Source organism: Ambystoma mexicanum, chromosome 11 (assembly GCF_040938575.1).
Source record: "Ambystoma mexicanum isolate Mex_15411 chromosome 11, UKY_AmexF1_1, whole genome shotgun sequence".
Lineage (NCBI taxonomy): Eukaryota > Metazoa > Chordata > Amphibia > Caudata > Ambystomatidae > Ambystoma > Ambystoma mexicanum.
The window spans coordinates 1,017,540,141-1,017,566,842 of NC_090934.1; the positions used below are offsets into that span (position 1 = coordinate 1,017,540,141).

The 26,702-nt window shown below is 47.2% G+C and overlaps 1 protein-coding gene across 3 annotated transcripts in view; it reads left to right on the top strand.

Annotated features, from left to right (window-relative positions):
- ANP32A (acidic nuclear phosphoprotein 32 family member A) overlaps positions 1 to 26,702 on the top strand; it is a 236,937-nt gene that overhangs the window by 197,137 nt on the left and 13,098 nt on the right. For all 3 annotated transcript variants that reach the window (XM_069624237.1, XM_069624236.1, XM_069624238.1), the window contains exons 3-6: positions 6,226 to 6,348; positions 7,429 to 7,630; positions 17,709 to 17,806; positions 22,370 to 22,430. In XM_069624237.1, coding sequence (XP_069480338.1) covers positions 6,226 to 6,348; positions 7,429 to 7,630; positions 17,709 to 17,806; positions 22,370 to 22,430 — 484 coding nt within the window. The remainder of the gene's footprint in view (positions 1 to 6,225; positions 6,349 to 7,428; positions 7,631 to 17,708; positions 17,807 to 22,369; positions 22,431 to 26,702) is intronic.

Genomic DNA, 26,702 nt, shown 5'->3' on the forward strand with positions numbered 1-26,702 from the left:
CTTCGAGGAGAGGATCACACTCGACGAGAGTTTCCGACGAGCGATCCGGTGGTGGGGCACCCGCGCGCATCTGACGGCGGGCATGGACTTCCAGACCCCCGGCCACCAGGAGACAGTGACCACGGATGACTCCCTGGAAGGGTGGGGAGCGCACACCGAAAATCTGCACGCGAGAGGCCTTTGGCTCCCGACGGAGAAGTCCCTCCATATCAATGTCCTGGAGCTCCGTGCAGTGTTTTGGGCCCTCAGGTCCTTCCTTCCGTCCCTCAAGGGCAAGGTGGTGAGGATCTTCACCGACAACACCACCACCATGTTCTACATCAGGAACCGGGCGGAACCAGGTCCCCAGCCCTGTCCAGGGAGGCGCAGGATCTGTGGCATTGGGCCGTCGCCCAAGGGATGTTTCTGGTGCCGTTTCATCTGGCAGGGATAAAAAACACCATCGCCGACTCACTCAGCAGGGAGCTGCGCTCTTGCCACGAGTGGGAGCTACGACAGGATCTAGTGGACCGCCTCTTCCGACGGTGGGGCACACCCCAGATCGATCTGTTTGCGACGGCGACAAACTCCAAATGCCGGAGGTTCGCCAGCAGGTTTCCCCAGCCGAGGAGCATGGGCGATACGCGTTCCCTCCATTGCCATTGCTGATCCGGCTCATCAACCAGCTCAAGAGGTCACAGTGCAGGATGATCCTCGTCGCACCTGTGTGGCCGAGGCAGATATGGTTCCCGGAACTTCTGGACTTGTCAGCGTCCCCGTCAATCAAGCTGCCAGTGGACGCGGATCTTCTCTCCAGGGAAGGAGGCGCCATCCTCCATCACGACCCGAAGTCGCTGAACTTGCAGGCCTGGCTCCTGCAGCGTTAGAGTTTGGAGGATACGACATACTGGCCGACTGCAGAGAGTTTCTTGCAAAGGCCAGGGCGTCCTCAACTCTTAAATGCTATGGCCACAAATGGAAGAGGTTCTCTGTCTGGTGCCACGCACAGAAGATTAACCCTCTACGGATTACGGCTCCCCAAGTACTGCCGTACCTACTGACGCTGGCCAAGGCTGGACTGGCGCACGCGTCCATCAAGATTCATCCTGCTGCGATCTCCCGATACACCAGAACCACGGGGCGGACGTCCTTGTGGTCTCATCGTCTGGTGAAAGAGTTCATGAAGGGACTGTTCAGATCGTTCCCGCCGGTGAAGGCTCCGGCCCCGGCGTGGGAGCTCAACGTGGTGCTGACCAAGCTCATGGGACCTCCGTTCGAGCCTCTGCACTCGGCTCCGTTGAAGTTCTTGTCGTGGAAAACGGCGTTTCTTGTGGCCATCACCTCCGCACGACGGGTGGGAGAGATCCAGGCCCTTTCCTGCAAGGCCCCGTACTTGACTTTTCACGAAACGAGGGTAGTGCTCAGGACGCACCCCTCCTTCATGCCCAAGGTGCCGTTGGACTTCCACCTCAACGAACCCTTGGTGTTGCCTGTTTTCTTCCCGTCGCCTTCGTCGCCGGCTGAAAGGACTTTGCACTCGCTGGATGTGGCTGGAGCGCTGAAGTTCTACGTGGACCGCACAAAGTGTTTTCAGAAGACGTCACAACTCTTTGTGAACTTTGGACCTGTCAATCAGGGGAAGGCTCTCTCGAAGGCTTCCATTTCCAGATGGCTCTCCGGCTGTATCATGTACTGTCATCGGTTGGCAAACCGACCGCTGCCTGGCCGTCCGAGAGCCCATTCCACCAGAGCGGTCGCAGCTACCACGGCGTTCCTATCTGGTGTGCCCTTGCTGGACATCTGCAGGGCTGCTACGTGGAGGTCGACGCACACCTTCATGAAATTCTACTGCGTCGATCGGGATTCCAGGGAGGAGTCCAGGGTCGGCCAAGCAGTGCTGCGCAACCTGTTCGCCTAAGGTGAGCCTGGTGAGGAGGTAAGATTTGCTTAATGTTGAGTTTGATGTAATGCTTAATATTGAGCCTTTGCCACCTCCCGTGGTTGTGCTTGTGTGTACTGCTATGTATTCTTTATTCATGAGCATGTGAGTCCATGCCAGACCCCATGCTGGAGAAGGAACAAGTTACTTACCTGTAACTGTTGTTCTCCAGCATGGGTCTGGCATGGATTCACATGCGAACCCTCCCGCCTACCCCTCTGCGGCTCTTCACTTGGTCATACTGCCACTTCACGTGCTACCAAATCTGAAGATGGCTGCCAGAGGCGGGGCTTAGGTAGAGGGCAGTCATTGTCTGTGGTCAGTATGACGCAGAGATCAGTGATTGGTTACTACTACGAAAGACAGATCAGAAACTAAACTGATACTGGTTTTTTCTTTACCGAGGATTCCCAGCCTGACGACGGGGAATATTCATGAGCATGTGAATCCATACCAGACCCATGCTGGAGAACAACAGTTACAGGTAAGTAACTTGTTCCTTCGAGTTTACCACACTTTTTATTCAGCAGTACTATTGGATTCTCATTGGTGCCGGATATTGAAGCAAGATTTTTACTGTAATTCTATTTTCAACAACTCTGACTGTTTTGCAGAAGTGTGTGTCTGTTTTACTGCTCTTATTTCTTGCATCGGTAACCAGGTATGTGATATTTCATTGTGAGGCATGTTTATAGGGTACTAGTGTTTTTACCAAAAACACTTCCTAGCAATAAATATGTGGTGAAAATGCTTCGGCAAAATGACTGGATGCTTTTTTATTGTTGCAGACTGGTGAAATAGTGTTGATTTTTTTTATTTCACCTGCCCAACACCCGTAGGATCACCTGTCGTACATGGTAAGGGCTGTTCTACTTTGGAATGTGAGTGCAGTTTGAGTAGTTCATAGAAGACTTGGGTTTTATAAGGTGACTTGGATCCACAAAGGTCGAATGGCAACCTTTTCTCAAGTGGAGAAGTTCTGTCTGTCGCATAGGAGATTTGCATCGCAGTGTCATGAAACCGGTTCCAGGACAACTTGTCCAAACATTGTGTGAGGAGCCAGGAATGAGACACAGACACAGAGAGCTCATAGTTTTGGCTATAAACTTTTTTTCAAATATAAAAAGGGTTTGGAAAATGTCTCGCTGTCCAATGTATTTTCCTACCTCAACCAAAAACCAACCTCTGTCAATGTCAAGATGTCCAAACCAAAAATGTTCTGTGTCCGAAATACTATTCTGGCCCTCATATTCTAAAATTAAATCTAAGGTGAAAAGGGTTATGTTTTTGGCCTTGAAAATGCCAAATAGTTAAAAAGAGAAGGTTTAACTCCAACACAAAAGTTCTCAGTGATAAAGTTCACAGTTATAGAGGGTTGCTCTCTTCCTCTTGTTTTCTCTTCCAGACACGTTAAACTCCTATGGGGTTAAGTCTTAATTGGAATTCTCTAATCAACAACAAAAAAACAACTTGTTTATAAAACAACTTGTTGGTTAGTTCCAACTTTGTAGGACACCTGGTGTACTGCCTGTCAGGTTTCTTCTCCACTTTAATGTAACTCTTTATTCTCAGTGGTGGCTTTCACTGGTGTATTCTCCAACCAGGAGTTCCTCATGCGAGTCACTTTACACACTTGCCAACTTGACTTTCCCTGGTATACTCTCCTGCCAGGGCTTTTTCGTGTGGGTCACTTCACACACGCGCAAGCTTGACTTTGCCTGGTATACTCTCCTGCGGGGGCTTTCTCATGTGTTTCACTTTACTTGACTTTGCCTGGCATACTCTCCTGCCAGGGCTTTTTCATGTGTTTCACATTACACACTTGGAAACTTGTATATATCTTGCATTCATTCTGTTGTTCCCCCATTGGAAATATTGTGTTTCATATTCCTCATTATGTGCTTCATTTACTCTTATTTGTCCATGGTAAGGTTGCCGAAGCGCCCCAGTGTCCCAGTTTCCCTCCTGAGGACTCGACGGCTTTCTGAGACATTCTTCAGTTCTGCAGTGGTAAAGGCAAAACAGTGCTTCAGTATCCCGTTCCCACTTCCCGGGCTCACCGACTTCGATTGGCGGCTTCCGCTTCCCACACAGCGCCTACTGTTTGCTTCTCTGTGCTAGTGCACCATGGGTACTGCTCCCTGATTGCCAGCAAGTCTTCTTTCTTCCTCTCACTGCCTCTGGAAGTCTTCTTCCTCTGGCTGGCACTCCCTGAGCTGGCTCGCTCCATGGTCTTCTCAGCAACACAGAAGTTCCTCGGTCGATACTGAGAGGACGAGGCTTTCCCAGATAGCGTCACTCTCATGGCAGCTGGTTAGGGTTTTTAAATGTTCTGGCACCTATCGTGCGCTCTTGTGCTTCTCGTCTTTACTGCTCCATTCAGCTTCCTCTTCACAGTACTTTCACATGCATGTAAATGGTAGTCCCTTTTTGGTAACTCATGTAAAGAACATAAGAAGGTATTAACACTGGGTCCCATTGATTGTTGAAGGGAACTATTACAATAGGCCGTTAAGGCATGGGGAATTGAGGGGGTCTCCTTCAGAGGAAAAGAGGGATACCATGTCTCATCCAATGATGTGTCACCCCTCTGAGGGCCACCTCCCTCTATGTGGTCGTCCCTCATATAGCCACCCACAGGGTCAGGATCAGGTAATGGCTGCTGTCCCCTGGCCACATGAGGAGAAGTTACCGCTGGGAAAGGCGTGATGACATCAGCCACACCCAGTAAGATTTTACTTTAGACTTGTAGTACAGCAATGTTAACAGAACAATGAAAAGGACGTAGCTGTGTCTGTTCTGCTTAGCGGTTTCCATCTTTAGGAGTAATTAAGTTGTTCATGTGTTAGCGATTGGGAGGATGGGAGCTGTACCACAGTGTAGTATTTTGTTTTTAGGATTTGTCATTATTTAAGTGATATATTAAGTTATTTGGTGATTTGTTCATTTATTATACCAGAAATCAGTAATAGAATGGCAATAAAATGTAAGACGTTTGCATACATTCTAGGTGGCTGAGGTGGTAAGAGTGGAACATTCAAATGCCTGTAATTGGGTGTGTTAGTGCAGTAATCTTGAACTCTCTTATTTGTTTGCATTTATATTCTTCCATAGCAGCAGAGAAACAAAAAATGCTCCTAAAGCATTAGTAATCCCCCTAAAAACTTTATTTTCTTTCTGAAATTACACATACTTGTGTCACTTTATTTTCTGACATTGCCCCTCTCAAGATGGCCGCCCTGAGCCTTGAAGGATTTTTAACGAGATGGCTTTCCGATAGTCTAGTCTTTCTTATATTGCGGCCTTACACATCGCTTGAGCAGTGAAAGGCCTCTGACCCTTGTTTGGTTTCCCCAGAATACGTAGGTACGTGGAGAGGTCTAACTTTAAAGTGGCAGCCTACCTCAATGAATGTGCAGAACTATAATTAGTGTCAGGCCCAACTACGCTTGCAAGTGGTCCCTAACAACGCTCAACCGCTTTAGGCTCCTAATAGAAGTCCCAGCAGGTGTTTTTCTTCTTTTTTGTTTCCTGGTTGATCTTCTCTTCTGGTCAGGGGTGGGAATAGGTAGTCTGAGAGATCAGCGCTAGGGTAAATTGGATTGCCAAATCCAGCTACAAAGCACCTCAGAGGTTGGATAAATACAGTAGGTGCTTGAGTAGCTTAAATCCTTTTTAAATCTTAATTATGAACTTATTTCTGATGGTGTCGTCAGTTGACATAGAGGTGAGTGGTGAAGTTGCACTCTTGTGCTGCAAACATTTATTTAGCAACCCAATTCCATATTCCTTCTAACAGGCTTTGTACCACAGCATGGTATTGTGCAATTATCGCTGGCTTGTTCAATATGCACACTTGTTAGATCCTTCCCTTGGCTTGTACAGTTACTATAAGCCTCTACATTTCCGGTTCCATTTAAAAGAGGGGGTCGTGAGTAGCACAGAGATGCGTGAAGAAAGTGACTCAGTTTAAACTAGATCAAGGAATAAGGAGACGAAAAGAAACACTGGTAGATGGGGGGGGGAGATGAAATTCTGGCATCCCTGCAGCTACCAAATTGTGAACCTTTGACTTGCTGTGAGACTGGACATTGACCACATCATATCTATATATAGATTATCCAGCAGAGTTTACAACATGATAGAACATGTAATTCTTGTGGATGCTGAACAGGCATGGGACATTTCATACTTTGCTGGGCATTATACAGTGCATGTGAGACATTTGGTTGACTAGTCCACATGAGAAGGTTGCACGTTCTTCCAGTTGAGTTATTTTTAACTTGTTTTTTTCTCACCTTTTGCAGTTGGAATTAAGCGACAACCGAATCTCTGGAGGCTTGGAATTCCTGGCTGAAAAATGTCCAAACCTCACACACCTCAATCTAAGTGGGAATAAAATCAAAGATCTAGGCACCATCGAGCCCCTCGTGAGTGTCATTGTTATTGCATGTTCATAACCAGAATTTCTGAAGCCTGGGATCAAAAGAAAAGCTTGTATCCATGTTTCTCCAAAAAAGAATTATGGTTCTGATGTGTGTCCTTAGTCCTCCTAAGATTATGTGCAAATAAAATGTTGCTTTATGGTGGCTGGGATGGGGAGTGGTGGGTGGCTTTCACTATTTTCGCCTTGTCTAAGTCCCAGCAAAGGTTCCTTCCACTTAGGAGCAGAATTGTGGCACAGGGCCAAATACTGGAATGATTGGGGCATGTGGACAGACAATGCGAGCATGGATATAATGCGCTCGGAGCACATACTGAGCAGATACATCTTAGGAGCTTGCAGCACATGTATAGTGAGTTACTTGGGGTACCTAGACATTCGATGTGAGGAGCCTTGGGCACCTGGGAAGCTGGTGTGAGAAGCTGTGGTGCATTGATGGTGTGGGGAGTTAGTGGCACATGGTCCTACAGTAACCTAGGGCTCATGGGCAGAGTGTGAGGGGCTTCAAGCATAGGTTGCATAATTCAAGTTACTTGATCTACATGGACAGACTGTGTGGGTAGCTTGTGGGGCTTGGGCAAACCGTGTCGGCAGCCTTAACATAGTGTAAGAATTGAGGTCCCTTGAAAAGATTGTGTATGGGGCTTATGTCACCTGGACAAACTATATGTGAGTTTTGGAGTGCATAGACTGTGTGAGGAACATGGGGTAGGGCATGTGAACAGACAGCACAAGGTGCTCAGGGCACAGGGACAATGTGCAAATCCTGAATTGCCATTGTGGATTCCAGGATCCAGCAGCCATAGTCCTCTTGGACAAGCACCGCTGACCAGGCTTGCTTGTTAAACATTCCCTAATACTTGCTGTGTTAGCTCCCCTTAATGGACCCCTTTTTGCTGCATAGTGCTGGGACACTTCTGGTTAGTAATAGTTTTATATAAATAAAGAAATCTGCCAGTGTGCTTTTGCTTGTTACTTGTAAAGTCGCTAATAGCTAATTGAATAGTTATATAAATAATGAAATATTGACATGCCAGAATACAAAGAGGATGTTTTTTTGTTCCAGAAAAAATTAGAAACGTTGAAGAGCTTAGACCTTTTCAATTGTGAAGTCACTAACTTGAACGAGTACCGAGACAACGTGTTCAAGCTCCTCCCACAACTTACCTACCTTGATGGCTATGATAAAGACGATAAAGAAGCACCAGACTCTGATGCCGAAGGCTATGTGGAGGGCCTAGACGATGACGATGAAGATGACGAGGATGGTATGCAGTTTTCTCCTGCAAAGTCGTATAGGAGCGGATGTCTGTGTTGAGCATGTCACTAATTAGGCTGTATTGCCAGATATGTCCTGCTCAGCTAACTCCATACTAATGGGTTAGTACTCCCAGTATGGAGAAGGGGCAGAGAACCCCTGCACAGCATAGGTGTATCCCATTTAGGAATTTTAATCCTGCCCGTATTTGCGGTCCTGCCTGTGCCAAGGCTCCGAAAGACCACCACCCCAACACAACATACCTGCATCCTGACCTCTCTCAAGTGCTTTCTCTCCATTTGGGGAAGTATGTCTCGCACAGCTCTCTTACTGCCACACCAACAGTACTCACCATGGTGACTGCACTTTTAGTCAACAGTGCTAAGATGTATAACCCATATAGGAAACCCATTATCTGTATTCACAAATGAACCTTTGAATCGGTGGAAAGTAAGCCAGCAAATCTGCTTGGCGGTGGCAGGCCCTGGAAAGGCCATACCTGTTCTTTACATTTCTTAAGAGCACAAGTATGCTGTACAGAGGTTCTGCTGTCCCCACCTGTGCACGGAGGAATGTGTGAATGGGATATTTTTTTTTCACCAATTTCTTTTTTATTCATTATCTTAGACATAGGTTACAATTGTTCAGTTAACATTCCTCCACTCTCCCACCCCCCTCACATGGTGTAGCATCCAGTCTCTGAGCATATCCTTACGCCTGTACTATCTCCATTATTCAAGTGTTATGGGGGACACCATTGTTGTAAATAGTCACTCTGAAAGTGTCTGATCACCTGTCCCCAATCTTCCTTGAACGCCTTCTGGGCCCCCGGCAATTGATAAGTTACCCATTCGAGGGATACAAAGTTCTATGCTTTCTGTAGCCATTCATATACCGTGGGTGCTGTTTTTGTCTTACCATTGCTGGGCAATCAACAACCATGCTCCTATTACTAGTATCATGAAGCCCCTTTTTTGGGCCCTAGTGAGATTCCCGTGCCTTGTTCCCATATCCCCCCAACCATACCCTTTACCCGTATCTGTTCTGTACGTAGAACCATTTCGCCCACCTGCTCCTTCAGTTCTTCCCAAAACTGTTGTAGAACCGGGCAGCTCCACCATATGTGCTTCCAATCCCCCTTCACTTTGCATCCTCTCCAACACCAGCCTGGAGTAGTCGGGAACATGGCATGAAGTCTCTCAGGCGTATAGTGCCATTGAAGAAAGACTTTTTCCACATTTCCCTCAGTTGTATTGAACGTGTAAGCTTGGAGGTGATTCCCCATGTGTATTCCCACTGTTTCATCGTTATCGTTTCCCCTAGTGTCTTTTCCCATTTCAACATATAGTTCCACCAAACCTCCTCCTGTGTGTTCAGGAACCTATAGAGGTTTGTTACTAATTTCCCTGATCCCTCATTCGTTATCAAGTACATCTCGAAAGACGTCAGTTATCTAGTGGCAGCTTGCCTCAACTGGAGGGTTGACAGCCAATGTTTTAGTTGAGTGTATTTAAAGCTATCTTTCCCCGTAAGCCCCAAAGCTCGGTTGCATTCTTCAAGTGTCATTAAGTTCCCCCCTGATACATATCCCTTATCGTCCGACACCCCACCCTTACCCATCTCTTATATTCATTCCTCTCCATCCCTGGTTGAAAATCGGGTTTCCCAAACATTGGTAGAAATGGGGAGGGGAGTGTTAACAGTGCCCCTCTTTTGATTGCTGCATCCCATATCTCGACCCCCACCACTTTGCAGATCCTGACGTTCTGGTGTCTATGTTGACCCTTCAGCTAAAGAAGACCCGATAATGGGTAAGCTGCCACCGCCCTGGCCTGTTCTGTCCATATGCGTTGTGGGGTCTCTGCAAACCATTCCTTCACTACCCTCAGCTGGGCCACTTCATAATATCTGCAAAAGTGGGGGAGTACTAGTCCTCCATGTTGTCTTGGTGCCATCATCATTGGCATTGCTATTCTTGGCGTCTTTTGTTTCCATATATACGCCTTAATGGCTTTGTTTAGGGATTTGAAAAACATATTTGGGACTCTATTTGGTAGGGCTTGAAAATTGGATAGCAACACTGGCAAGACCACCATTTTGATTGCCACCATTCTCTCCCACCAAAATGTGACTACGGGGTTCCTATTCAGGATATCCATTTTAATTCTTTCTAAAAGATTCAGATAGTTTGCCTTATAGATTTGGTCCAGTGTCGAGGTCAATGTTATCCCTAAGTAGGTAATCCCTGTTTTTGCCTATTTTAACTGCATTTCGCAGGATAATTTCCCCACTATATCTGGTTTTACCGTTGGGTTCAGTATGATTTTTTTGTCGATTTTATTTTTAGCCCGGATATTGCTCAAAAACTCTTTAATTCCTTTATAAGCTCCGGGAGGGAGCATTCCGGTTCAGTTATTGCCTCTAACATATCATCCGCAAATACCTTAGTTTTGCGTTCCATTCCCGCCATCTGTATCCCCTTTACTCCCTCCGCCTCTCTAATCCTAGCCAATAATGGTTGCAGATATATCGCAAATAACAGCGGCGATAATGGGCGCCCTTATTTCGTACACCATCCCAGGTTAACCGGTTCCGACAATATTCCATTTAAGGCGACCCGCATCTGAGGTGAGTAATAATAGGCTTTCACCATATGGAGGGAATTCTGTCAAACCCCATTTGTGTCATTGTGCGGAATTGCTGCGTCCACTCCACCCTGTCGAAAACGTTTTACACATATAATGAGACTATAACTGCCGGCTTGTGTGTTTTCTCCACTTTTTCTATCAGATGGCCTACCCAATGCATATTATCAAAAGTTTGCCTTGTTGGAATAAACCCTGACTGATCTGGAGCTATAAGTACTGGGTGCAAGTGTGAAATCCTATCTGCCAACACCTCTGTATAGAGCTTTGCATCTAGATTTATCAAGGCTATCGGGCGGTATGATCCCAGAAGTTCTGGGTCCTTTCCCTGTTTTGGGAACACTATTAGTTTCGCTTTGTTCTTTGACTGAGTGATGTTGCCTTCTTTTTTAAACAATTCTGTTAATTTAGGAGCCAATATATCCTGGTACTGTTTATAAAAGCAATTTGGGTAACCATGTGGGCCAGGGGCTTTTGTTTCTCGGCAGACCTTTAATTGCTTTCCGGACTACTTTCTGTCATAGCTCCCTCAAAGGTTTCCCTTTCCTCATCTGAAATTCTCGGGAGCGAGAGTCCTTCTAAATATTTCTCCTGTGTGTCGGTAAACAGGCTGTCAGTTTTATTTTACAGTGTCTGATAGTATTCTTGTAGTATCTCAGCCATGTCCTCATGTTCTGTCTGCACCTGCACCAGTTTGTCCTGGAGTTTCAAGACCATTCTGCATTCTCTTTCACCTTTAGTTCCCTTGCCAGCAGCGTATCTGCCTTGTTGGCTCTTAATATAGTACCATTGTTTTATGTAGAGGAGTGCTATTCCTGCCTGTATATTACGCATCATTCCCAGCTGGCCCTGGACATGTCTTAATGCTAGTCTCATTTTCATTATTAGATTCTTTGAGATCTTCCCTTGGATCTCTTTCAGCTTTCACTCCAGCTGCTCTTCTCACCTGCGTCTCTGTTTGTCTCTTCCCGCTTTTAGGGCTATCAATTCCCCCCTCAGCATCATATATGCCATTGTCCGAGAAGTATTGCGCTATTCTTTCCTCTTATGGTGCCCACCATAACCTCATCTTGTAGAAGCTCTGATGGAAACTTCCACTTCCACATGCCCCTTCTAACGTGCCCCAATATGAAGGTGGCCATGACCGGGGCCTGGCCCAAAAGAGAGATGGATCCTACATCAATTTCTTTTACCTACTAGTCCGGTTGAGGCCCATATATAATCAATCCTCGTTTGTGAGGAGTGAGCCTAAGAGTAATATGTGTATCCCCGGTGTTGTCCCCTTACTGCCCTCCACACATCATGTAGTGCCTGCATCTCCATTTTGTTTTTCACTGCCCTCGATGGCGTAGTGGTGCTCCTGTCCAAGTAGGGGTGCCATGCTAGGTTGAGATTCCCTGCCAGAAAAATCTCTCCTCAAGCAAACTCTTGCAGGGTGGACAGGACCCCCTTTAGAAACTCATCTTGGCCGGTGTTAGGGGCATATATATATCGAGGCTAATGTTAATTTCCAGTCTCTAAGAGTTATATTCAAAAAAAGATATCTCCCCTCTTTATCGACCCTTGTTCCCTGAACCCGTATCCCTTGTCCGTCCCAAATTGCTATCAATACCCCTGCCCTTTTCTCCCCAGCGTTGGCTTGATATACTTGAGAGAAACCTCGCAGTCTTAAATGGTGTTTGAATGTGTTCTCAATGTGTGTCTCCTGGTACATTAACATGTCCGCTTTCTTCCCCCTCACCAGGTGTTCAACCTTTTTCCTTTTAATTGGGTTATTTAGCCCCCTTACGTTATAAGTCAACACTTTTAATGACGCCATCTAATCTTCGTCCCCTCTATTTACTTTCCTTTCAAGGACTTTTATTCTACACCCCCCTTCCTGGCCTTAGCCCCTTCTTATGCCCCCCTAACTCCTCCACCCACCCCAAACTTCCCTAACTGTTCATCCCCGCTCCTCTCCCCAACACCCTGAGGAGGGTCCAGGTTCCTATGTCCGCTCGGATAACATGTCCGCCGCACCTGGTCCTCAAACCACTCAGAGTTATCTGAGACATTACTAAACCCGACTGTGAGCCCAAGATTCCACTCCCGTCCCGCCCCCCTGGGCCTCTTGTTCTCTGTAACACTGACAGTTCCTATCCCTGTCGGGATCAGCAACCATCTTTTATCCCAATATCTACCTTGTGTTCGTTGTTCTCTGACTCTGGCCTATATCGCCCCTTCATTTCTTATTGTCTTTTCTGCCGCCGCTTGTGACCTTTTTCCATTCCCACAGCTTTCTGTGGGCTAAGGCCCCATTTCGTAGTCCCTCACCCACTTCCTGCGTGTCTCCTTGCCAGTTCAGTATCTGTTCTCCTTCTTCGCATGTGGTGATTCTGTGCTGTCGTGCTTCCCATGTGACTAGCAGTCCAAAAGGAAATGGCCACTTGTACCTTGTTTGCTTTGACGCTAGAAATTTCATCACTGGCCCCATCTGCCTTCTCTTCTGTAGCGTGACTTGTGTGAGATCTTGATAGAGTTGCACCTCTTCTCGATTTATTTGGACTGGGCCTGCTAACCTCGCTTTCCGCAGGATCAGTGCCTTCTGCCCATAGGATGTAATTGCTGCCAGGACATCCCTTGGGGAGTGCTCCTGGTTCCCTTGTTCTTCGTGCGCCTACACGATGTACCTAGTCTATCTGAACCCCTTCTTCCACTTCGTCTGCTAGGATTTCTGCGAACAGCTGCTGAGTAGTTGCTTTCAGATCTTTATCTTCAATTGATTCCGATAGATTTTTGATTCTTATATTGATCCTCCTCGAGTGGTTTTCCATGTCCTCGCTTTGTATCTCCAGATTTTGCGTCAAGCGCGCAAGATGTTCCAGGGCCTCCTGTGTTTTTTGCGAGTCCTCCTCCATGTTCTGAACTATCCTTTGCAGCGTGTCAGTTCTTTCCTCCAGTTTTGCAACATCCAGCCTTATTTCCTGTATTGTTTGTCTCATTTCCACTTTCAGTGTCTTGAATTGCGTTTGGAAGGAGACCATGAACTGTTCCTGGAATTCCTTGAACCAGCTCTGCATGTCTTCATTGCACATTGCCATCAATGTTTTGGTGAGGTTTGCTTCTTGCCTCCTCCTCACATGCTCGTCGTTGACTCCGCTCCCCACAGTTGTTTGATGTTCTCCATTTGTTTTGTTGGTGGGCTTTGTAGGTTTGCCACCACCGCCACTTTCCCTTTTGTCTTTGACATGTTGGGTTTTGTAGTTGTGCAGGCTTGTTCATGTCCTGGCCTTTTTAAGGTTTGTGCATTGTGCACTACCCGTCCTGCGTTCGTTTGTGACCCTCACTGGGTCGGTGTCTTTTTCTTATGGCTCCCTTGCCCCACCCCTGGGGTTTCTGCTCCTTTTGCTGGGTTGACCATGTCTCCTTCCTCCCCTTCCTTTGTTCTCGCCTGTGGCTTTGAGTGGCCCTGTGGTTCTTTTGTCTAAATGTTGTGTTTGCGCTTATTACCGGGCCTTGGATCGGCCTTCAACCCTGCTGTCCCTGCGCAATCCCTGAGCTTAGTTATGATGGGGGTGCCGACTTAACATTTGTTTTTCCGTGGTACTCCGTCCCACTGGTGTGCTTCTGGTAGAGCACGGGTGCCTGCCCCTCCGTAGTGAGTTGTCTCCTCTCGCTGCCTCCTTTACTTACACGTCTTCGGGCTGTTTTTATGCGGTGCAGTTCGACTGCACCAGGTGGACCCTCTCTCATGTGGCTGGGCCGGAGCTGTGCCGTGGCTCTCCTTCTCAGCACTACTGTCATTGTGTGTTCCTTGTGCTTTACAATTGGGGGGTGCCTGACAAGTTTATTTCTTCATTACCAGTCCGCCCCCCTGGTGTGCCTCAGATGGTGCGCGGGTGCTTGTTCCTGCGTGGTACGAGGCACACCTCCTTGCTGCTTCCTTTGGTTCCCTGTCCTCGTGGTTGCCATTTATTCTGGTCCTTTATGATCGCATCAGGGCGGGCTCTCCCTCCTTATGGCTGGATCTGATCTACGCCTCCACCCGTTGTCTCGAGCCACGCTGATTCCTTTTCTTTAATTCTTTGGGCTGTGGCGCTTCGCCTGTTACTGCCGAGGCTGCCTGTTCACCTGTCCCTCTCTGTGGGCTGCGCAGCAGAGTTCTCTATGCACTCTTCGTATCAGCCTTCAGTATTCTGCTCACTGTCGTTCCATCACGTGCCAACCCTTTTTTCTTCCAGGATAACGTTAATTCATCTGCCAGTGTTGCTTTAATTGTTCACCTTCAGTGCAGCCCTGTGAGGTGAGCCTCTCACACACGTCCTCTACCCACGGTGGCCAACTTGGAATCGTGAATGGGATTTTGAACTAAGAGTGCAGTCGTTACTATTGTACATAATGGGTATTTCTTTGTGTACCATTCTTCCGCTTTCTTATTGAACCCTTCTATGGCCCTTTCTGTAATGTGACTGACTCTTGTACTGTGATGCTGGGATTTCCTGACACACCGCCCTTTTGCAGCATTCAGCTATTGCCAGTTTGTAGCCAAAGGGTGTGTCTGTAGTGAAGCTAATGAGGGTGCTCTGCTAGGTCATTATATTTGATTTGTTACGTTGTCTTATAACGCTCACTGTTACCATTAGTGTTGTCTCCATGCACTCACGTGGCTCTGTAAGAAACAGGGCGGGGTGGGTTAGTGAGGGAAGAGGGTTAAGCTAGAGGTTGTGCTCTTCTGCTGGTGCTTGCAGAACCAGGAGAAACTGGCATCTGTGCGTATCAGCCTTCTATGTGAGTTTAGATTGTTTTCACTGGCTTGTTGTATCCGGAGGGGTAAGGCCTCCAGTGTCTGGGATTGTTTGTTGTATCCAAATGTTTATTATGTTTGGTGTGTCTGTGTTTTATCTGTGGTTTACCTGGCCCATAGGCATGTGTGGTACTTGGGAGGTATGCTGGAGAGGAGCTGGGTGGTTATGTATTGGCTCCTCCAAGTGTTCTTTTAAGAACAACATATTGGCTAATCCTCATTTTCCTAAGTGCACAGTTTTTGAGTGCAACACATACCTTGGAAAACATTCATAAGTAGTTTAATTGTAACACATTGGCTAATATTCACCATTCATCTAAGTGCAGCACATTGGCTGAACTGCACAATTCTTCCATGTGTGATACCATGGCTAACCTTCTCAATTCTTCCAAGTGTAATACATTGGCTAACCTTCACCATTCATCTGAGTGCAATACATTGGCTCGCCTTCACAATTCTTCTAAGTGCAATACATTGGCTCGCCTTCACAATTCTTCTAAGTGCAATACATTGGCTAACTTTCACCATTTATCTGAGTGCAATACATTGGCTCGCCTTCACAATTCTTCTAAGTGCAATACATTGGCTAACCTTCTCAATTCTTCTAGGTGCAATACTTTGGCTATCCGTCACACTTTTTCTCCGTGCAATCCATTGGCTAACCTTCTCAATTCTCCTAAGTGCAATACATTGGTAAAGAGCCGGTGGTAGTAATGTGGGAGTGACCAGGTTTTATCAGAGCACAGTAATGGCTGTGCTCCACGCCGTACTACCTTGCCTGGTTGTAGCTGTACAATGTCACCTCATGCGTCCATGGCAAACAGGGGCAAACGGAATGGGAGCCACCTAGGGAGATGCCCTTTGCCTTAGGCCCTTAGCTGGCTGCCTGGGCAGGGCTGCCCCGGGGTCTAATCACGGGCCGGCTGGGTGGGAGAGGGGCAGGAAGAGGACAGGGAAGGGGGTTGGGAGGGCTGGAGTCACAGGGCGAGGGAAGCAGGTAAAATAAGGATAAAAAATAAAATAAGTATAATGGAGGTGGCAGACGGGCAGAGGGCACTCACCTTAGGTGCAGTGCACCGAGCCACGAGGTGGATGAATCCCTTCTCCAGAATCCTTACAGAGAGTAGATCAGTGTCCTTGAGTGGCGGTGGACACCTCTATCAGCCCTTCACCTGTCTTTTTATTTCTCATCCAACCACAAGGCATCTCCTCTCTTTCCAGCCTCCACACCTCTGTAACTTCTCATATTCACTAACCCATTAGGTCATTCACCGGAATGCCTTTGTCACATAAATTATTAAAGCTATCTGCCCGATAACTCGCCCCCACCTTCCTCACCTATCCAACATGCAGCTCCAAAAGCCCTTACTCTACCTGCAAAGCTCCAATTTGTAATGATGCCACTGCTGCCACGCTTTCCAATTGCCACTCCTGCTCCCTGCTCTCGTTCTTCTCAAAACTTAGAAACATTTATTTTCAAGGAACTTACCCAAAAGCTCTCACATCATAACCTCCTAAACCCAACATTTTAAATCATCAATTGAAGGACTCCATCAGAACGTGTAAATTTGCTGCATCAGTTTTGAACTCAATCATTACTGCCATCTTCCTAAAGCTTTCTACAGCCCTTGAAACTGTTATGAACAAACCCGAAAGGACACTATAATCTCTTGGCTAGAACATGCATGCTTCTCTTGCCACACAGACATTATCCTACACTTGCCATGGTGGTCGGTCAACTCCTCCCCTCATCCCTTAAGATGGTATTTGCCTTCTTCAACTCCTTGGCGGGTGTATCACCTTCTTGTGGTTCACCCCTCACCCGTTGCCAATGTTGCCCAATTCTTTTGTCTCCTTCTGTCACTTGCCCATATCTTGTATCACTATGTATGCCTCTGTCATGTAGAGCAGCACTTTTAAACATTGCATGCCATAATGTGAATTTGCATACATTACATGTGGACCGCCCACTCCCTCTCTCCGCCCCTCTCAGTCAGACTGAAATCAATAATATCCCTCAAGAACAGCTTCTTGAACTGCCTCATACTTCTCAGCCTTCCTTCAGAAATGTGTTGTCCTTCGCACTCTGGAGGGAGCAAGTGGACCACCTGCTGCACAGATATTTGCATTATTTGCAGTTTACAGGTGTATTTACTTGTTTATTACTCATATCCTAACTGAATTGTCAACAAAGAGATTTCCAACAAACTAAGGTATTTGTCAAATTATTTAATATGATCACAAAAGACCAACAACCAGCCCACTGACAGCAAAACATTGCTCAGGAGATTCACACTCCTCAGCAACGAAATAACTATTCACAAACAATATACAATGAATTGGGGATGAGAAATGACAGCAGAAGCTGAGAAGAAGGGTAGAACTGTGAGTTATAGGAAACCATAGGTAGTAAATGGGGAGTGATGAGAATAGGCAGATGGTAGTGCAGAAATCTAGGAGGTTTGAATCCCCTCAGAGCTGGCCCGGCTTTTTAAAAAAATTAAATTGCTTGGATGAGTATCATTGAGTTTGTTAATAACATCTACGGTTCAAGCACCCAAAACAAACACCTCTTTGTTGTGTGTGTGCTTAATAAATTATAGATATCACCATGGGAAGAGCTTTGGGAGAGACTTTAAATATTTCTATTGCATCAACAGAGGAAGAGTACGATGAAGAATTACCACCAGGTGAAGATGATGAAGAAGATGAGGACGATGAAGAAGCAGAAGAAGAGGAAGTGAGTGGTGAAGAAGAGGTATGCACATTGGATAGAGTTGAGATGGTTTCAATGTATTCTGCATAGCACAATTTATAATGTGGCACTCTTGTGTTTGGCGGGGCCTGGGATGCTATATATTTTTTCCCATGTCCTACAAGTGGAAATAAGGCAAGACAAAACCTTTTCCGGAGACCAGAGCTACCTGAGCTAAGTGCAGGGGAGGCCTTAATCGAAGGAGTGGGCTCCGCAGGGTATAGTATCTGAAAATGAACAGGATCAGTCCTTATTCCTGAGTCTGCTTAATCCATCTTTTTAATGATATTTGTATTCATTTTCAGCAATGTGTATTGGTACATTCAGTACAAGCAGATGAGAAAACGTGGATCAGCAATGCCAATATACGTCTTTGGGTAGGGTGTTGGCAGATACTGTTTAATTATAAATGAAGATGAGGGAACATAATGTAGAGACTTGGAAACTGCAGTACTTAATGGAGGTTACTATGAGGTATCACATAGGTCGGATAATAGTTGTAGGTTTAGTTATGTGCCCAAACTTTTATTTTTAACATATTTATTTATTCTTATTTTATTGGCGCCTATATGACAAATGGTGTTTCAAGGAGCCACAAGACAAAAAAGGGGGGGAACAAGGGAGAAAGATAACAAAGACCGTCCTACTAGGCCATGTGACATTCGGATCATGCAAGTGCATTAACAAGAAGTGCAAGGAAGGGGGGGAGTGCCGGTCTGCGCGAAATGCAAAGTGCTAGGGTGGGAAGGGAAGTGTAGGGTAAAGGCGAGAGAGTGCACGTGAAAAAAGGGGAGGTTGGAAGGGGGAAGAGGGCAACAGGGGCTTGGCGAGTGCTAAGGGGAGGCCAGGAGGGCAAGTGCCAGGGATTGCGTGGGGTGCAGAGGTTGAGGGTCCACATGCTAAATGCGAGGAGTGGGGGGGTGGGTGGGAGGACTGGGCGGTGGGGGGAGGGCTCTGGTGCCCTGTAGAACTCAGAGGGAACCACACAGCCAGTCACTGCGGCAGATTGGGGTGTTAGCAGGGGAGAGGGAAGGAGGAAGGGAAAAGTAGGGTCTTGAGGAATTTCTGGACCTGAAGGAGATCTGGCTCAAGCCTGAGAGGGGAAGGGAGACGTTTCCAAAGTGAGACTCCTGCGGAGGAGAGAGATCTAACCCCCTCTCTCTGTTTAGAGAAGCGTCTGATCAGCAGATAGTTGGAGCTAGAAGACTTAAGGGCTCTAGCAAGGAGGTATTTAGGAAGAGAGAGTTGGATGTAGTGGGGTCCCAGGCCCCAGAAAGCCTTGTGAATGATGCATAGGGTGTTGACCTTGATCCTAGCAGCAACCAAGAGCCAGTGGAGATAGTTTAGGGCTAGGAGATGGGGTCCCTGGGTTTGAGGCCATTGATATGTTTTTATGCCTCACAAAAGGGGGAGGGGACCCATAGAGGGGGGCCAGAGGGAAGGTGGAAGCTGGGGTCCCAAGGAGAAGAATCTCCATTTTACTGGCATTAAGGCAGAGATCATTGGCAGCACGCCATGCCTGACTAGCAGTCAAATAGTCAGGGATGAGAGAGGAGGAAGAGGAAGCAGTAGAGGGAAGCTTGAAGAAGAGCTGGGTATCTTCTGCATAACACTAGAAGGGGGGAGAGACGGAGGAGATGAGGTGAGCCAGAGAGGTTGAAGAGCCACGGCAAGAGGATAGAGCCTTGAGGAATACCACAGTTGGAGAGTGTGATAAGGGAGTGAAAAGGGCAAAGTGGAACCTGGGAAGATCGGTCGGAGAGGAATGAGGTCAGCCAGTCAAGAGCCAGGCCTGTGATGTCAAGGGTGTCACGTAGCTGATTTGTCAGGGTGGCATGATTGACCGCATCAAAGGCAGAGGAAAGATCCAGAAGGATAAGCAAGGATGTAGAGTTGGAGTCGAGATTTGAGAGCAGGAAGTCTTCACGGGTGTTCAGTATAGCAGTTTCCATGCCTCTGGCTCCTCTGAAGCCAGACTGGTGAAGACAACCACCAGATTCAGTGTGTTGGATTAGTTGGAAGATGACCAGCTTCTCCAGTTGTTTTCCCAAGAAGGGGGTAATGGAGATAGGGCGGTAGTTAGCCAGGCAGGAGGGGACGGCAGAGGGCTTTTTGAGAGGAGGCTGCACAAGGGAGTGCTTAAGGGGTAGCAGAAAGGATCCAGTGGCAAAGGAATGATTACAGAAGTTGGCCAAGGCTGGTGAAAGGGAGGCAATGCTGTACGTGGTAGTATTTGAGGAGCAGGGGTGCACCTGTTTGGATGAGACTTTCATAGAGAGGACTTGTCTAGAGACCTCATACAGTGCTATGGGCGAGAAAGAGAAGGAGGGAAGAGGAGAGGGGGGTCAAGGTAGGCCTGAGAGCTGTGGAGGGAGGAAGGGAGGGAGAGGAGTAGAGGAGAGTTTTGGTTAAGAAGTGCGAGGCCAGTGATGTACAGAGAGAGTAGGGGATGGCAGGGGAAAAGTGGAGACTGCAGTAGGATTGGAGAGTTCTTTGCAGATTTGAATCAATTTGCCTGTGTTGTTAGTGGCCCCAGAGAGGTGGGCTTGGCTATGGACCCTCTTCTTCAAGCGAATGGAGAATCTGTATTGCCTTTTGGAGCAGGTGGCAGGCCAGTTTGTCAAGAGTATGTGCCTGATGCCCGCCACTTCCGCTCAGCAACTCTGCACTTAGGTTTCAGAGAGGCTAAGTTGGAGTCATACAGGGTCTTGCGTTTGGAGGCAGGCTTCAAGCTGATCCTCGTGGCAGGGGCAAGGGTGTAAAGGGTGTTGGTGAAGATTAGCAATGGCAGAGTCAGTGTGGGAGTCCATGGTTGGAGGGGGAATGAAAGTGGCGGCAAAAGCAGCAACTGACATTCGCTTCATCAGTCAAATGACAGAGAAGGAGACTGGCAATGCAGGCAGAGGTTTAGCCAGGGGACCTAAGAGATCCAGTTGAGAGGACAGGAGAGCATGGCCAGACCAGGAGAGAGGTGTAGTGAGGGGGTTGGAGATGGGAAGGTCTGCTGAGATGAGAGCATCCAAGGTATAACCGGCTAAATGCGTCAGACCTGAGGGCTGAATGGTGAGGGACAGAAACTCGGAGGCTGCGGAAGAGTCCAGTGGGCAGATCAGGAGTGTCAAGGTGAATATTGAAGTCTCTGAGCAGGAGAAGCTTCGAGGTGGCGGCAAGAAGTGAAGAGGTGAGGTCAGACCACTAGGAGAGGAAGTGGGAGACTGGACCAGGGGTCCTGTAGATGGTGGCAGGAGTCAACAAGAGGGTTGGAGAGACGCCAAGCGTGCAGACGAGGCATTTGAAGGAAGAGTAAGTCTGAGTGGGAATCCTAGTAGTAGTGACCCATTCAGGGAAGATCAAGGCCACTACGCCACCAGATATGTGGAATTTTCCAGCTTCTCAGGATAAAGTGCTTGGCAGTGACCAGGCCTTTTGCATTCTATTCAAGTACTTCTTCAAGGGCAGCTCAGTGCTCTTTGAAATAGAGAGAGGGCTTCTTTTGCTGTTGGACCACCACGATACAAATGTCCTATTCAGTTATTCCTTCATTCAGCCCCTGCTCTTCAGCAAAACTGAGCTTTTTTGTCTTGTTCTCAAATGAGCAATTGCGGTTTTATGGTGATCAATCAAAAATGTCACGTAGACAATGTTTTTTAAATGGATTTAACCACTATTTTGTTCTCTGGTGTCACGTAGATCCATCTGTATGCACAGAACTCCTACAGTGTCTTGTGTTCTCCATTGAACATCACTTATAATGCACACTAGTGCTCAAAGTGAAATGTTTGCATTGGCAGGCAGTGGGCAAAATGTGCACTGCTGGACGATGACCTCTGGGAGAAGCTGGTAATGGTGGAGTGTTCCTCTCTGTGTCATATGATAACATTGTTCTGATGGGCAATGTGAACGCTTGTTTCAATGCCAAGTTTCAATTCACTGTAAGCACAAAAAGAGATTTCCTTCATCGCTACTGTTATGAGGAGCCGTCTGATTGTGGCTTTGTTTACTAGTAAACACTAAGGGCCTCATTCCGAGATTGGAGGTAGCCGGTCTGTTTCAATGGGGACTTACCGGTGCATTCCAACCCTGGAGGGACCGGTAAGTCCCCATTGAACCAACCATTCCCCATTCCCATTGAGCCCGTACAGGGCTCAATGGGAATGGGCAGGGCGCTAATAACGGGCCCGCGAATAGCAGGCCACACGTCCTTTACGGGTCCCGCTAAGGGACCTCGGAATTGGGCAGTAAGGGATTACCGGCAACAGTCTCCTTACCGGTGCCCGGTATCCCTTACCGCCCAACTTGTAATGACCCCCTAATTCTCATTATAAGACCGAGCACTGGTAATAGCTTGCATCTTTGCTACAAGGGTTTATGATGAAAGGGTTGCCACTGTAAGACTCATGTGTTCCTGTACATGGTTGGTAATTGCAATAGTACATGCATCTTTATATCTTGGATTTGGAAGTGCTTTAAGTGAGAAGAAATATTGTAATATCTGTCCTATCTGTTAGAGCTGCTGATTTCTGCTGTAAGGCTGCTGTTGAGTCTCTTGTGTTGCTTTTCCCACAGGAAGACGACGAAGATCTGAAAGACGGTGAAATAGATGAAGACGAAGATGAGGAAGAAACTGGTATGTAGATGTATACTTGCACATGTCATACCTTGACTCGCCCAGTACAGAGGATTATCCTTATTGGTTCTAAGTAGTTTCCCACCATGGGTACGAAATAGAGAGGGCATGCATGCTTGTCCCATAGGTGCCCCTGTGTTTCCCTTCCTCCATACTAAAGGGCTAAATGTTCAAACGACTTTGGTCGAGGGACTTGCAGGTCGTTCATTGAGTTGAACCATCCTTTTCCACCAGTTGATGGGCCCCCTTTGCACAGTGGTTGCACATTTCTACACCCAGTGCTTTTTTTCTGCTATTAAGGGATGGGTTTCTTGGTTCCTATAACGGAGTCCTTGTTGCAGAGGCACCCACTCATATTGCAGGTAAAAAGCTTAAAGAATACATATCTTGTGGATCCTGTTTCTGGGGGGGGGGGGCTGATCCTCTTGGGTTCTACCTGCAAAAGGTGTATGCTCAGCATCACATGCATCACTTTTGTAAGTTTGACTCATTTAGCTAGGACGATGTTAAAAATATTTTTAAAGAAAGGGATAGACCACTTCAGTTCCCTGATAGTCTGACTACTTGGTAATGTCTCTTCTGCTAGTGGGACTATCGCCACATGAAAGTGACTTGTTTTTAATGCGTCCTGTGACTGTTTATCTTCAGCCTGGTCCACTAGAGTGGGGACGATGAGTTGGCTGGCGTTTCGCTCTGCTTACTCTCCACTAAAGAAGTCATAGCCTGCAATTGTGTCAGGATTCCTCTCCAGGGTCCCAAACAAACTTGCAATGCACAGAGGATCAGTGCCAAGGACCTTACACCAGGGCTAGCTGAGGTATGGACCAAATTGTCTTACACTGGGATCCTCGCAGGGGTACCAGTTAAAGCTCTCTTTAAATTAGGGTCCATCCTTGTGTGCAACGTTTTACCACAATCCCTGCCAATGTGCATGGTCACCCAAGTATTTTGAAAGCTCAAGCACCAGAAGCATAGATCTGAACTTTCCGGGATTTATCTCGCAAGAAATTGGTGCCTTCAGCAGTCTTGGGCTCATCTGTCCAGAACTAGTTTTTGTGATGAGCTTTGGATAATCTGAAGACACAAGATCCATTGATTGAGTGGTTCTTGATCCTCTATTTCTTCCAATGAAGTATGGCAGGAGGAGAGACTTGGTCTGCCTCCCCTCGCTCCCCCAAAGCTTCTGTTGGGAGGAGGTATTTTTCTAAATGCACCTTCAAGAGCAGTTTGTTGTCAGCACATTATTCAGAAATGCATCCCGTTGTTCCTTGGCAAGTGCTTTTACTTGAACTCTGATTGTGTATCTTCCTCAAGCTCTGGTTCCAGCTAGCAATGGCAGTTTCATAATGCTAATGTGTGGGTTTATGTAGCACCTTAAGATTGAGTGCCGCTCATTTAAAGAAAGGAAGTGTCTGATGCCATTCTTACCCAGTTTTAATGATACTCAAATTATCGAACTAAGAAGAATGTTGGGCTGAGCTGCCATCTTACTAACAATAATTTAAAATAGCTATCTGAACTAGTTACATGCTTTCCATAGGCTTCTTAAGGATAGCATTATCATTTTGAGTCTTAGGGCATATGAGCCTTTGCCCTCCAAGAATGTTTTTCTCTATATCCTTTCTTCCAGTTAAAACGTCCCACACACACGTATTTAAGATGGGCACCAGAATTTTGCAGAAGATTCTCTCTGCCATGCTTGTTTCATTAAACACAAGGAGCCTCATTATAAGTCTGACGGTAACCCTGGCGGTGCTTCCGGCGGGTTGCCACCGGACTCATAACATTTTACTGGCACATTACAAGTCCCAGCAGTCCGGGAAGCTGGGTGCCAGAAAATGTTAGTCCCCATTTCCATGGAATCGGGTTCACAGAAGCATCAGTACTGTTACTAACAGTGCCAATGCTTCCGTGAAAAGTCTGCATATTGGGGCCCCTGCGACTAGCAGGGTCAGACCTGTCAGGCGCTGCGGCCCCAGCAGGCAAACTCATAGTGTGCCTGTCCAGAAACAAGGGTGCCGATGAGCTTACCAGGACACTCTTTTTTCCGGACCGCCACACTCATAATGATGCCCAAGGTCTTCAAGATGATGGCTGGGTGCATCTTCATAGTTATTTTCCAGGGCATAGCTCTCTGTTCATATGAAGAAAGCTCTTCCCCTTTTAAGGTAATTTTTCGATGTTTGTGGGATTGGCCGTCCAGAACTTGAAAATATAGTTTTTATCCCCTAAAGGTGGTGGTTACTTTCAGAAGGTAGGTTCAGTGCTCTCAACAAATGGAGCAAAAGGGAAACCTGCTCTCATCAAATGCTGGCCGAATAACTCTGCACCCATGCATTTAGCCATTTACTCCTCTGTGAAGTGGTGCATGGTTCTTATTTTATCTCTTCATGCTGATGCCCAAACTAAGAGTCCATATGTATCCACTACTTGAGCAGTATTTCAACCTCTGGCAAGTACATGTGTTCTAACATCTATGTTTGTCACCCATCATCATTGTTCTATTCACTTGTGATGTACTAATGCTCTTCTTCCTGTCCCTTTCCCTTTGCACTTGAGTGCTCTGAATGCTTCCTGAGCCTGTGAAAGATCAGGTCCCCATCCTTCCCCCTTTTCTCTAGGAGTGCTTAGAAATGGCTCTGTCTGCCCGTAGCATCTCACAAAAAAACAGATTAAATAAATACATTTGGAAATAATTTTCTCCGCCTCCAGATGTGTTGACACTCCTCGACCCTAACCCAGAGAGGCATAAAATCCTGAAATGTAGCTTTCTAATAGCTGGATCAGGCACTTCGCTCCTTTCACAGATTAAAAAAAATAATCCATTCAAGTCGTAATCTTTTTTTAATCCAATTTTGCCTCTGTCTTCTCTCCCCCGTCTGCTCAACTGTCCCAGGAGTCAAGTGGGTCCTGCTCTGCCAAGTCTGTCCAGGATGTCCCATCTGATTTGTCTATAGTGGACCTGGATGCAAGTTCCAAAAGTTATCTGGGGTGGTTTGCTTTTTCCTCACTTACAGATAAAGGATGAACACAATTATCTGTCCTTTGCTGCAGATTAAAGACCACGGGCCTCATTACAACTCTGGCGGTAGCCGTGCCCTTGTTAAGGGCACGGCTGCTGCAGAGTTGCCTTTCTTCCGGCACCCGCTAATGGGCAAGAACCAAGTCATGCCGAGCTCGGCGGATCATTTGCGGGTGCCGGAATCAAGGGCCTCCCGATCCCCATTCTGCCCCATAGGGCTGAATGGGGATGGGGACGTTGGATGCATCGGCACAGGTCAGCATGTGCCGGTGCATCCGACGTGCTCTGCTCGCGGGTGCCGTAACACCCGCCAGGGAAAACCTGGCAGGTGAAACTGCACCCGCGAGCAGAGCACGTAGTATGGCGGTCCGGGAACTACAGTACCGACATGCTTACTGGTACCGTAGTTCCCGGACCGCCATGGTTGTAATGAGGCCCCACTTCTCTCCTGCAAGAGGGGCTAGTGCAGGGGAGGGGTGTCACTGTGAATGGGAGGGCGGTCACTCTGGAGCCTTGTTTGTTGTGGGGAGGGATTCAGTCTTCCTCTCTGTGTTTTCCCACTCGCTGCTGCTCCGTGCTAAGCAGTGGCATTGTAGTCCTGGCTGGAAATGAACAAGCTCCTTGATTTGAGGTCATTAGGCTTTTTGCACGTGTTCTGCTTCTGGTAGTGCGATGTCTGTCGGAAATGCTGAATTTATCCGCGAGTTGGAGCCCCTCTGTTAAAATTACTAAAGGAATTAAATCTCCCCTTAAATATATTCAAGAAGTGAAAAAACCTAACTTTGATGTAAACTACATGTCCCAGAATCCTAGAGAGACTGAGACAAGTAAGAGGGCTGAAGAGGCATGTAGATGTAGTCGGGCAATTAGGCCTAACAGCCAAGGCAGGAGTCAAGCAATTGAAACTAATGGCTCACACCTGAAGCCAATTGCCAAACCTGTGAGACAAAAAAGGTTCCAGCAGGAGTAGAGAGGAGGGAGGGGCCAGAGCAGGAGTTGGAAGGCAGACAGTAGTAGTAGTAGAGGAGGAGCACGAGGCTGGCAATTCACAAGGAAGTGGGCACACAGAAGTTACGCAGGGGCATGGAGATAGCAGATTCCATCTGCAAGTTCTGAGAGAGTGGCATGTTCTCAAAATCTGCATTGCCTTGGCTGCACAGAGGAAGACATGCTGAGAGTTTTCCCTAAGCTGTGATTGCAGAGCCGTGACCGTGCTGGAGCCGAGGCACATAGCAGAAGGCAAGCTGACG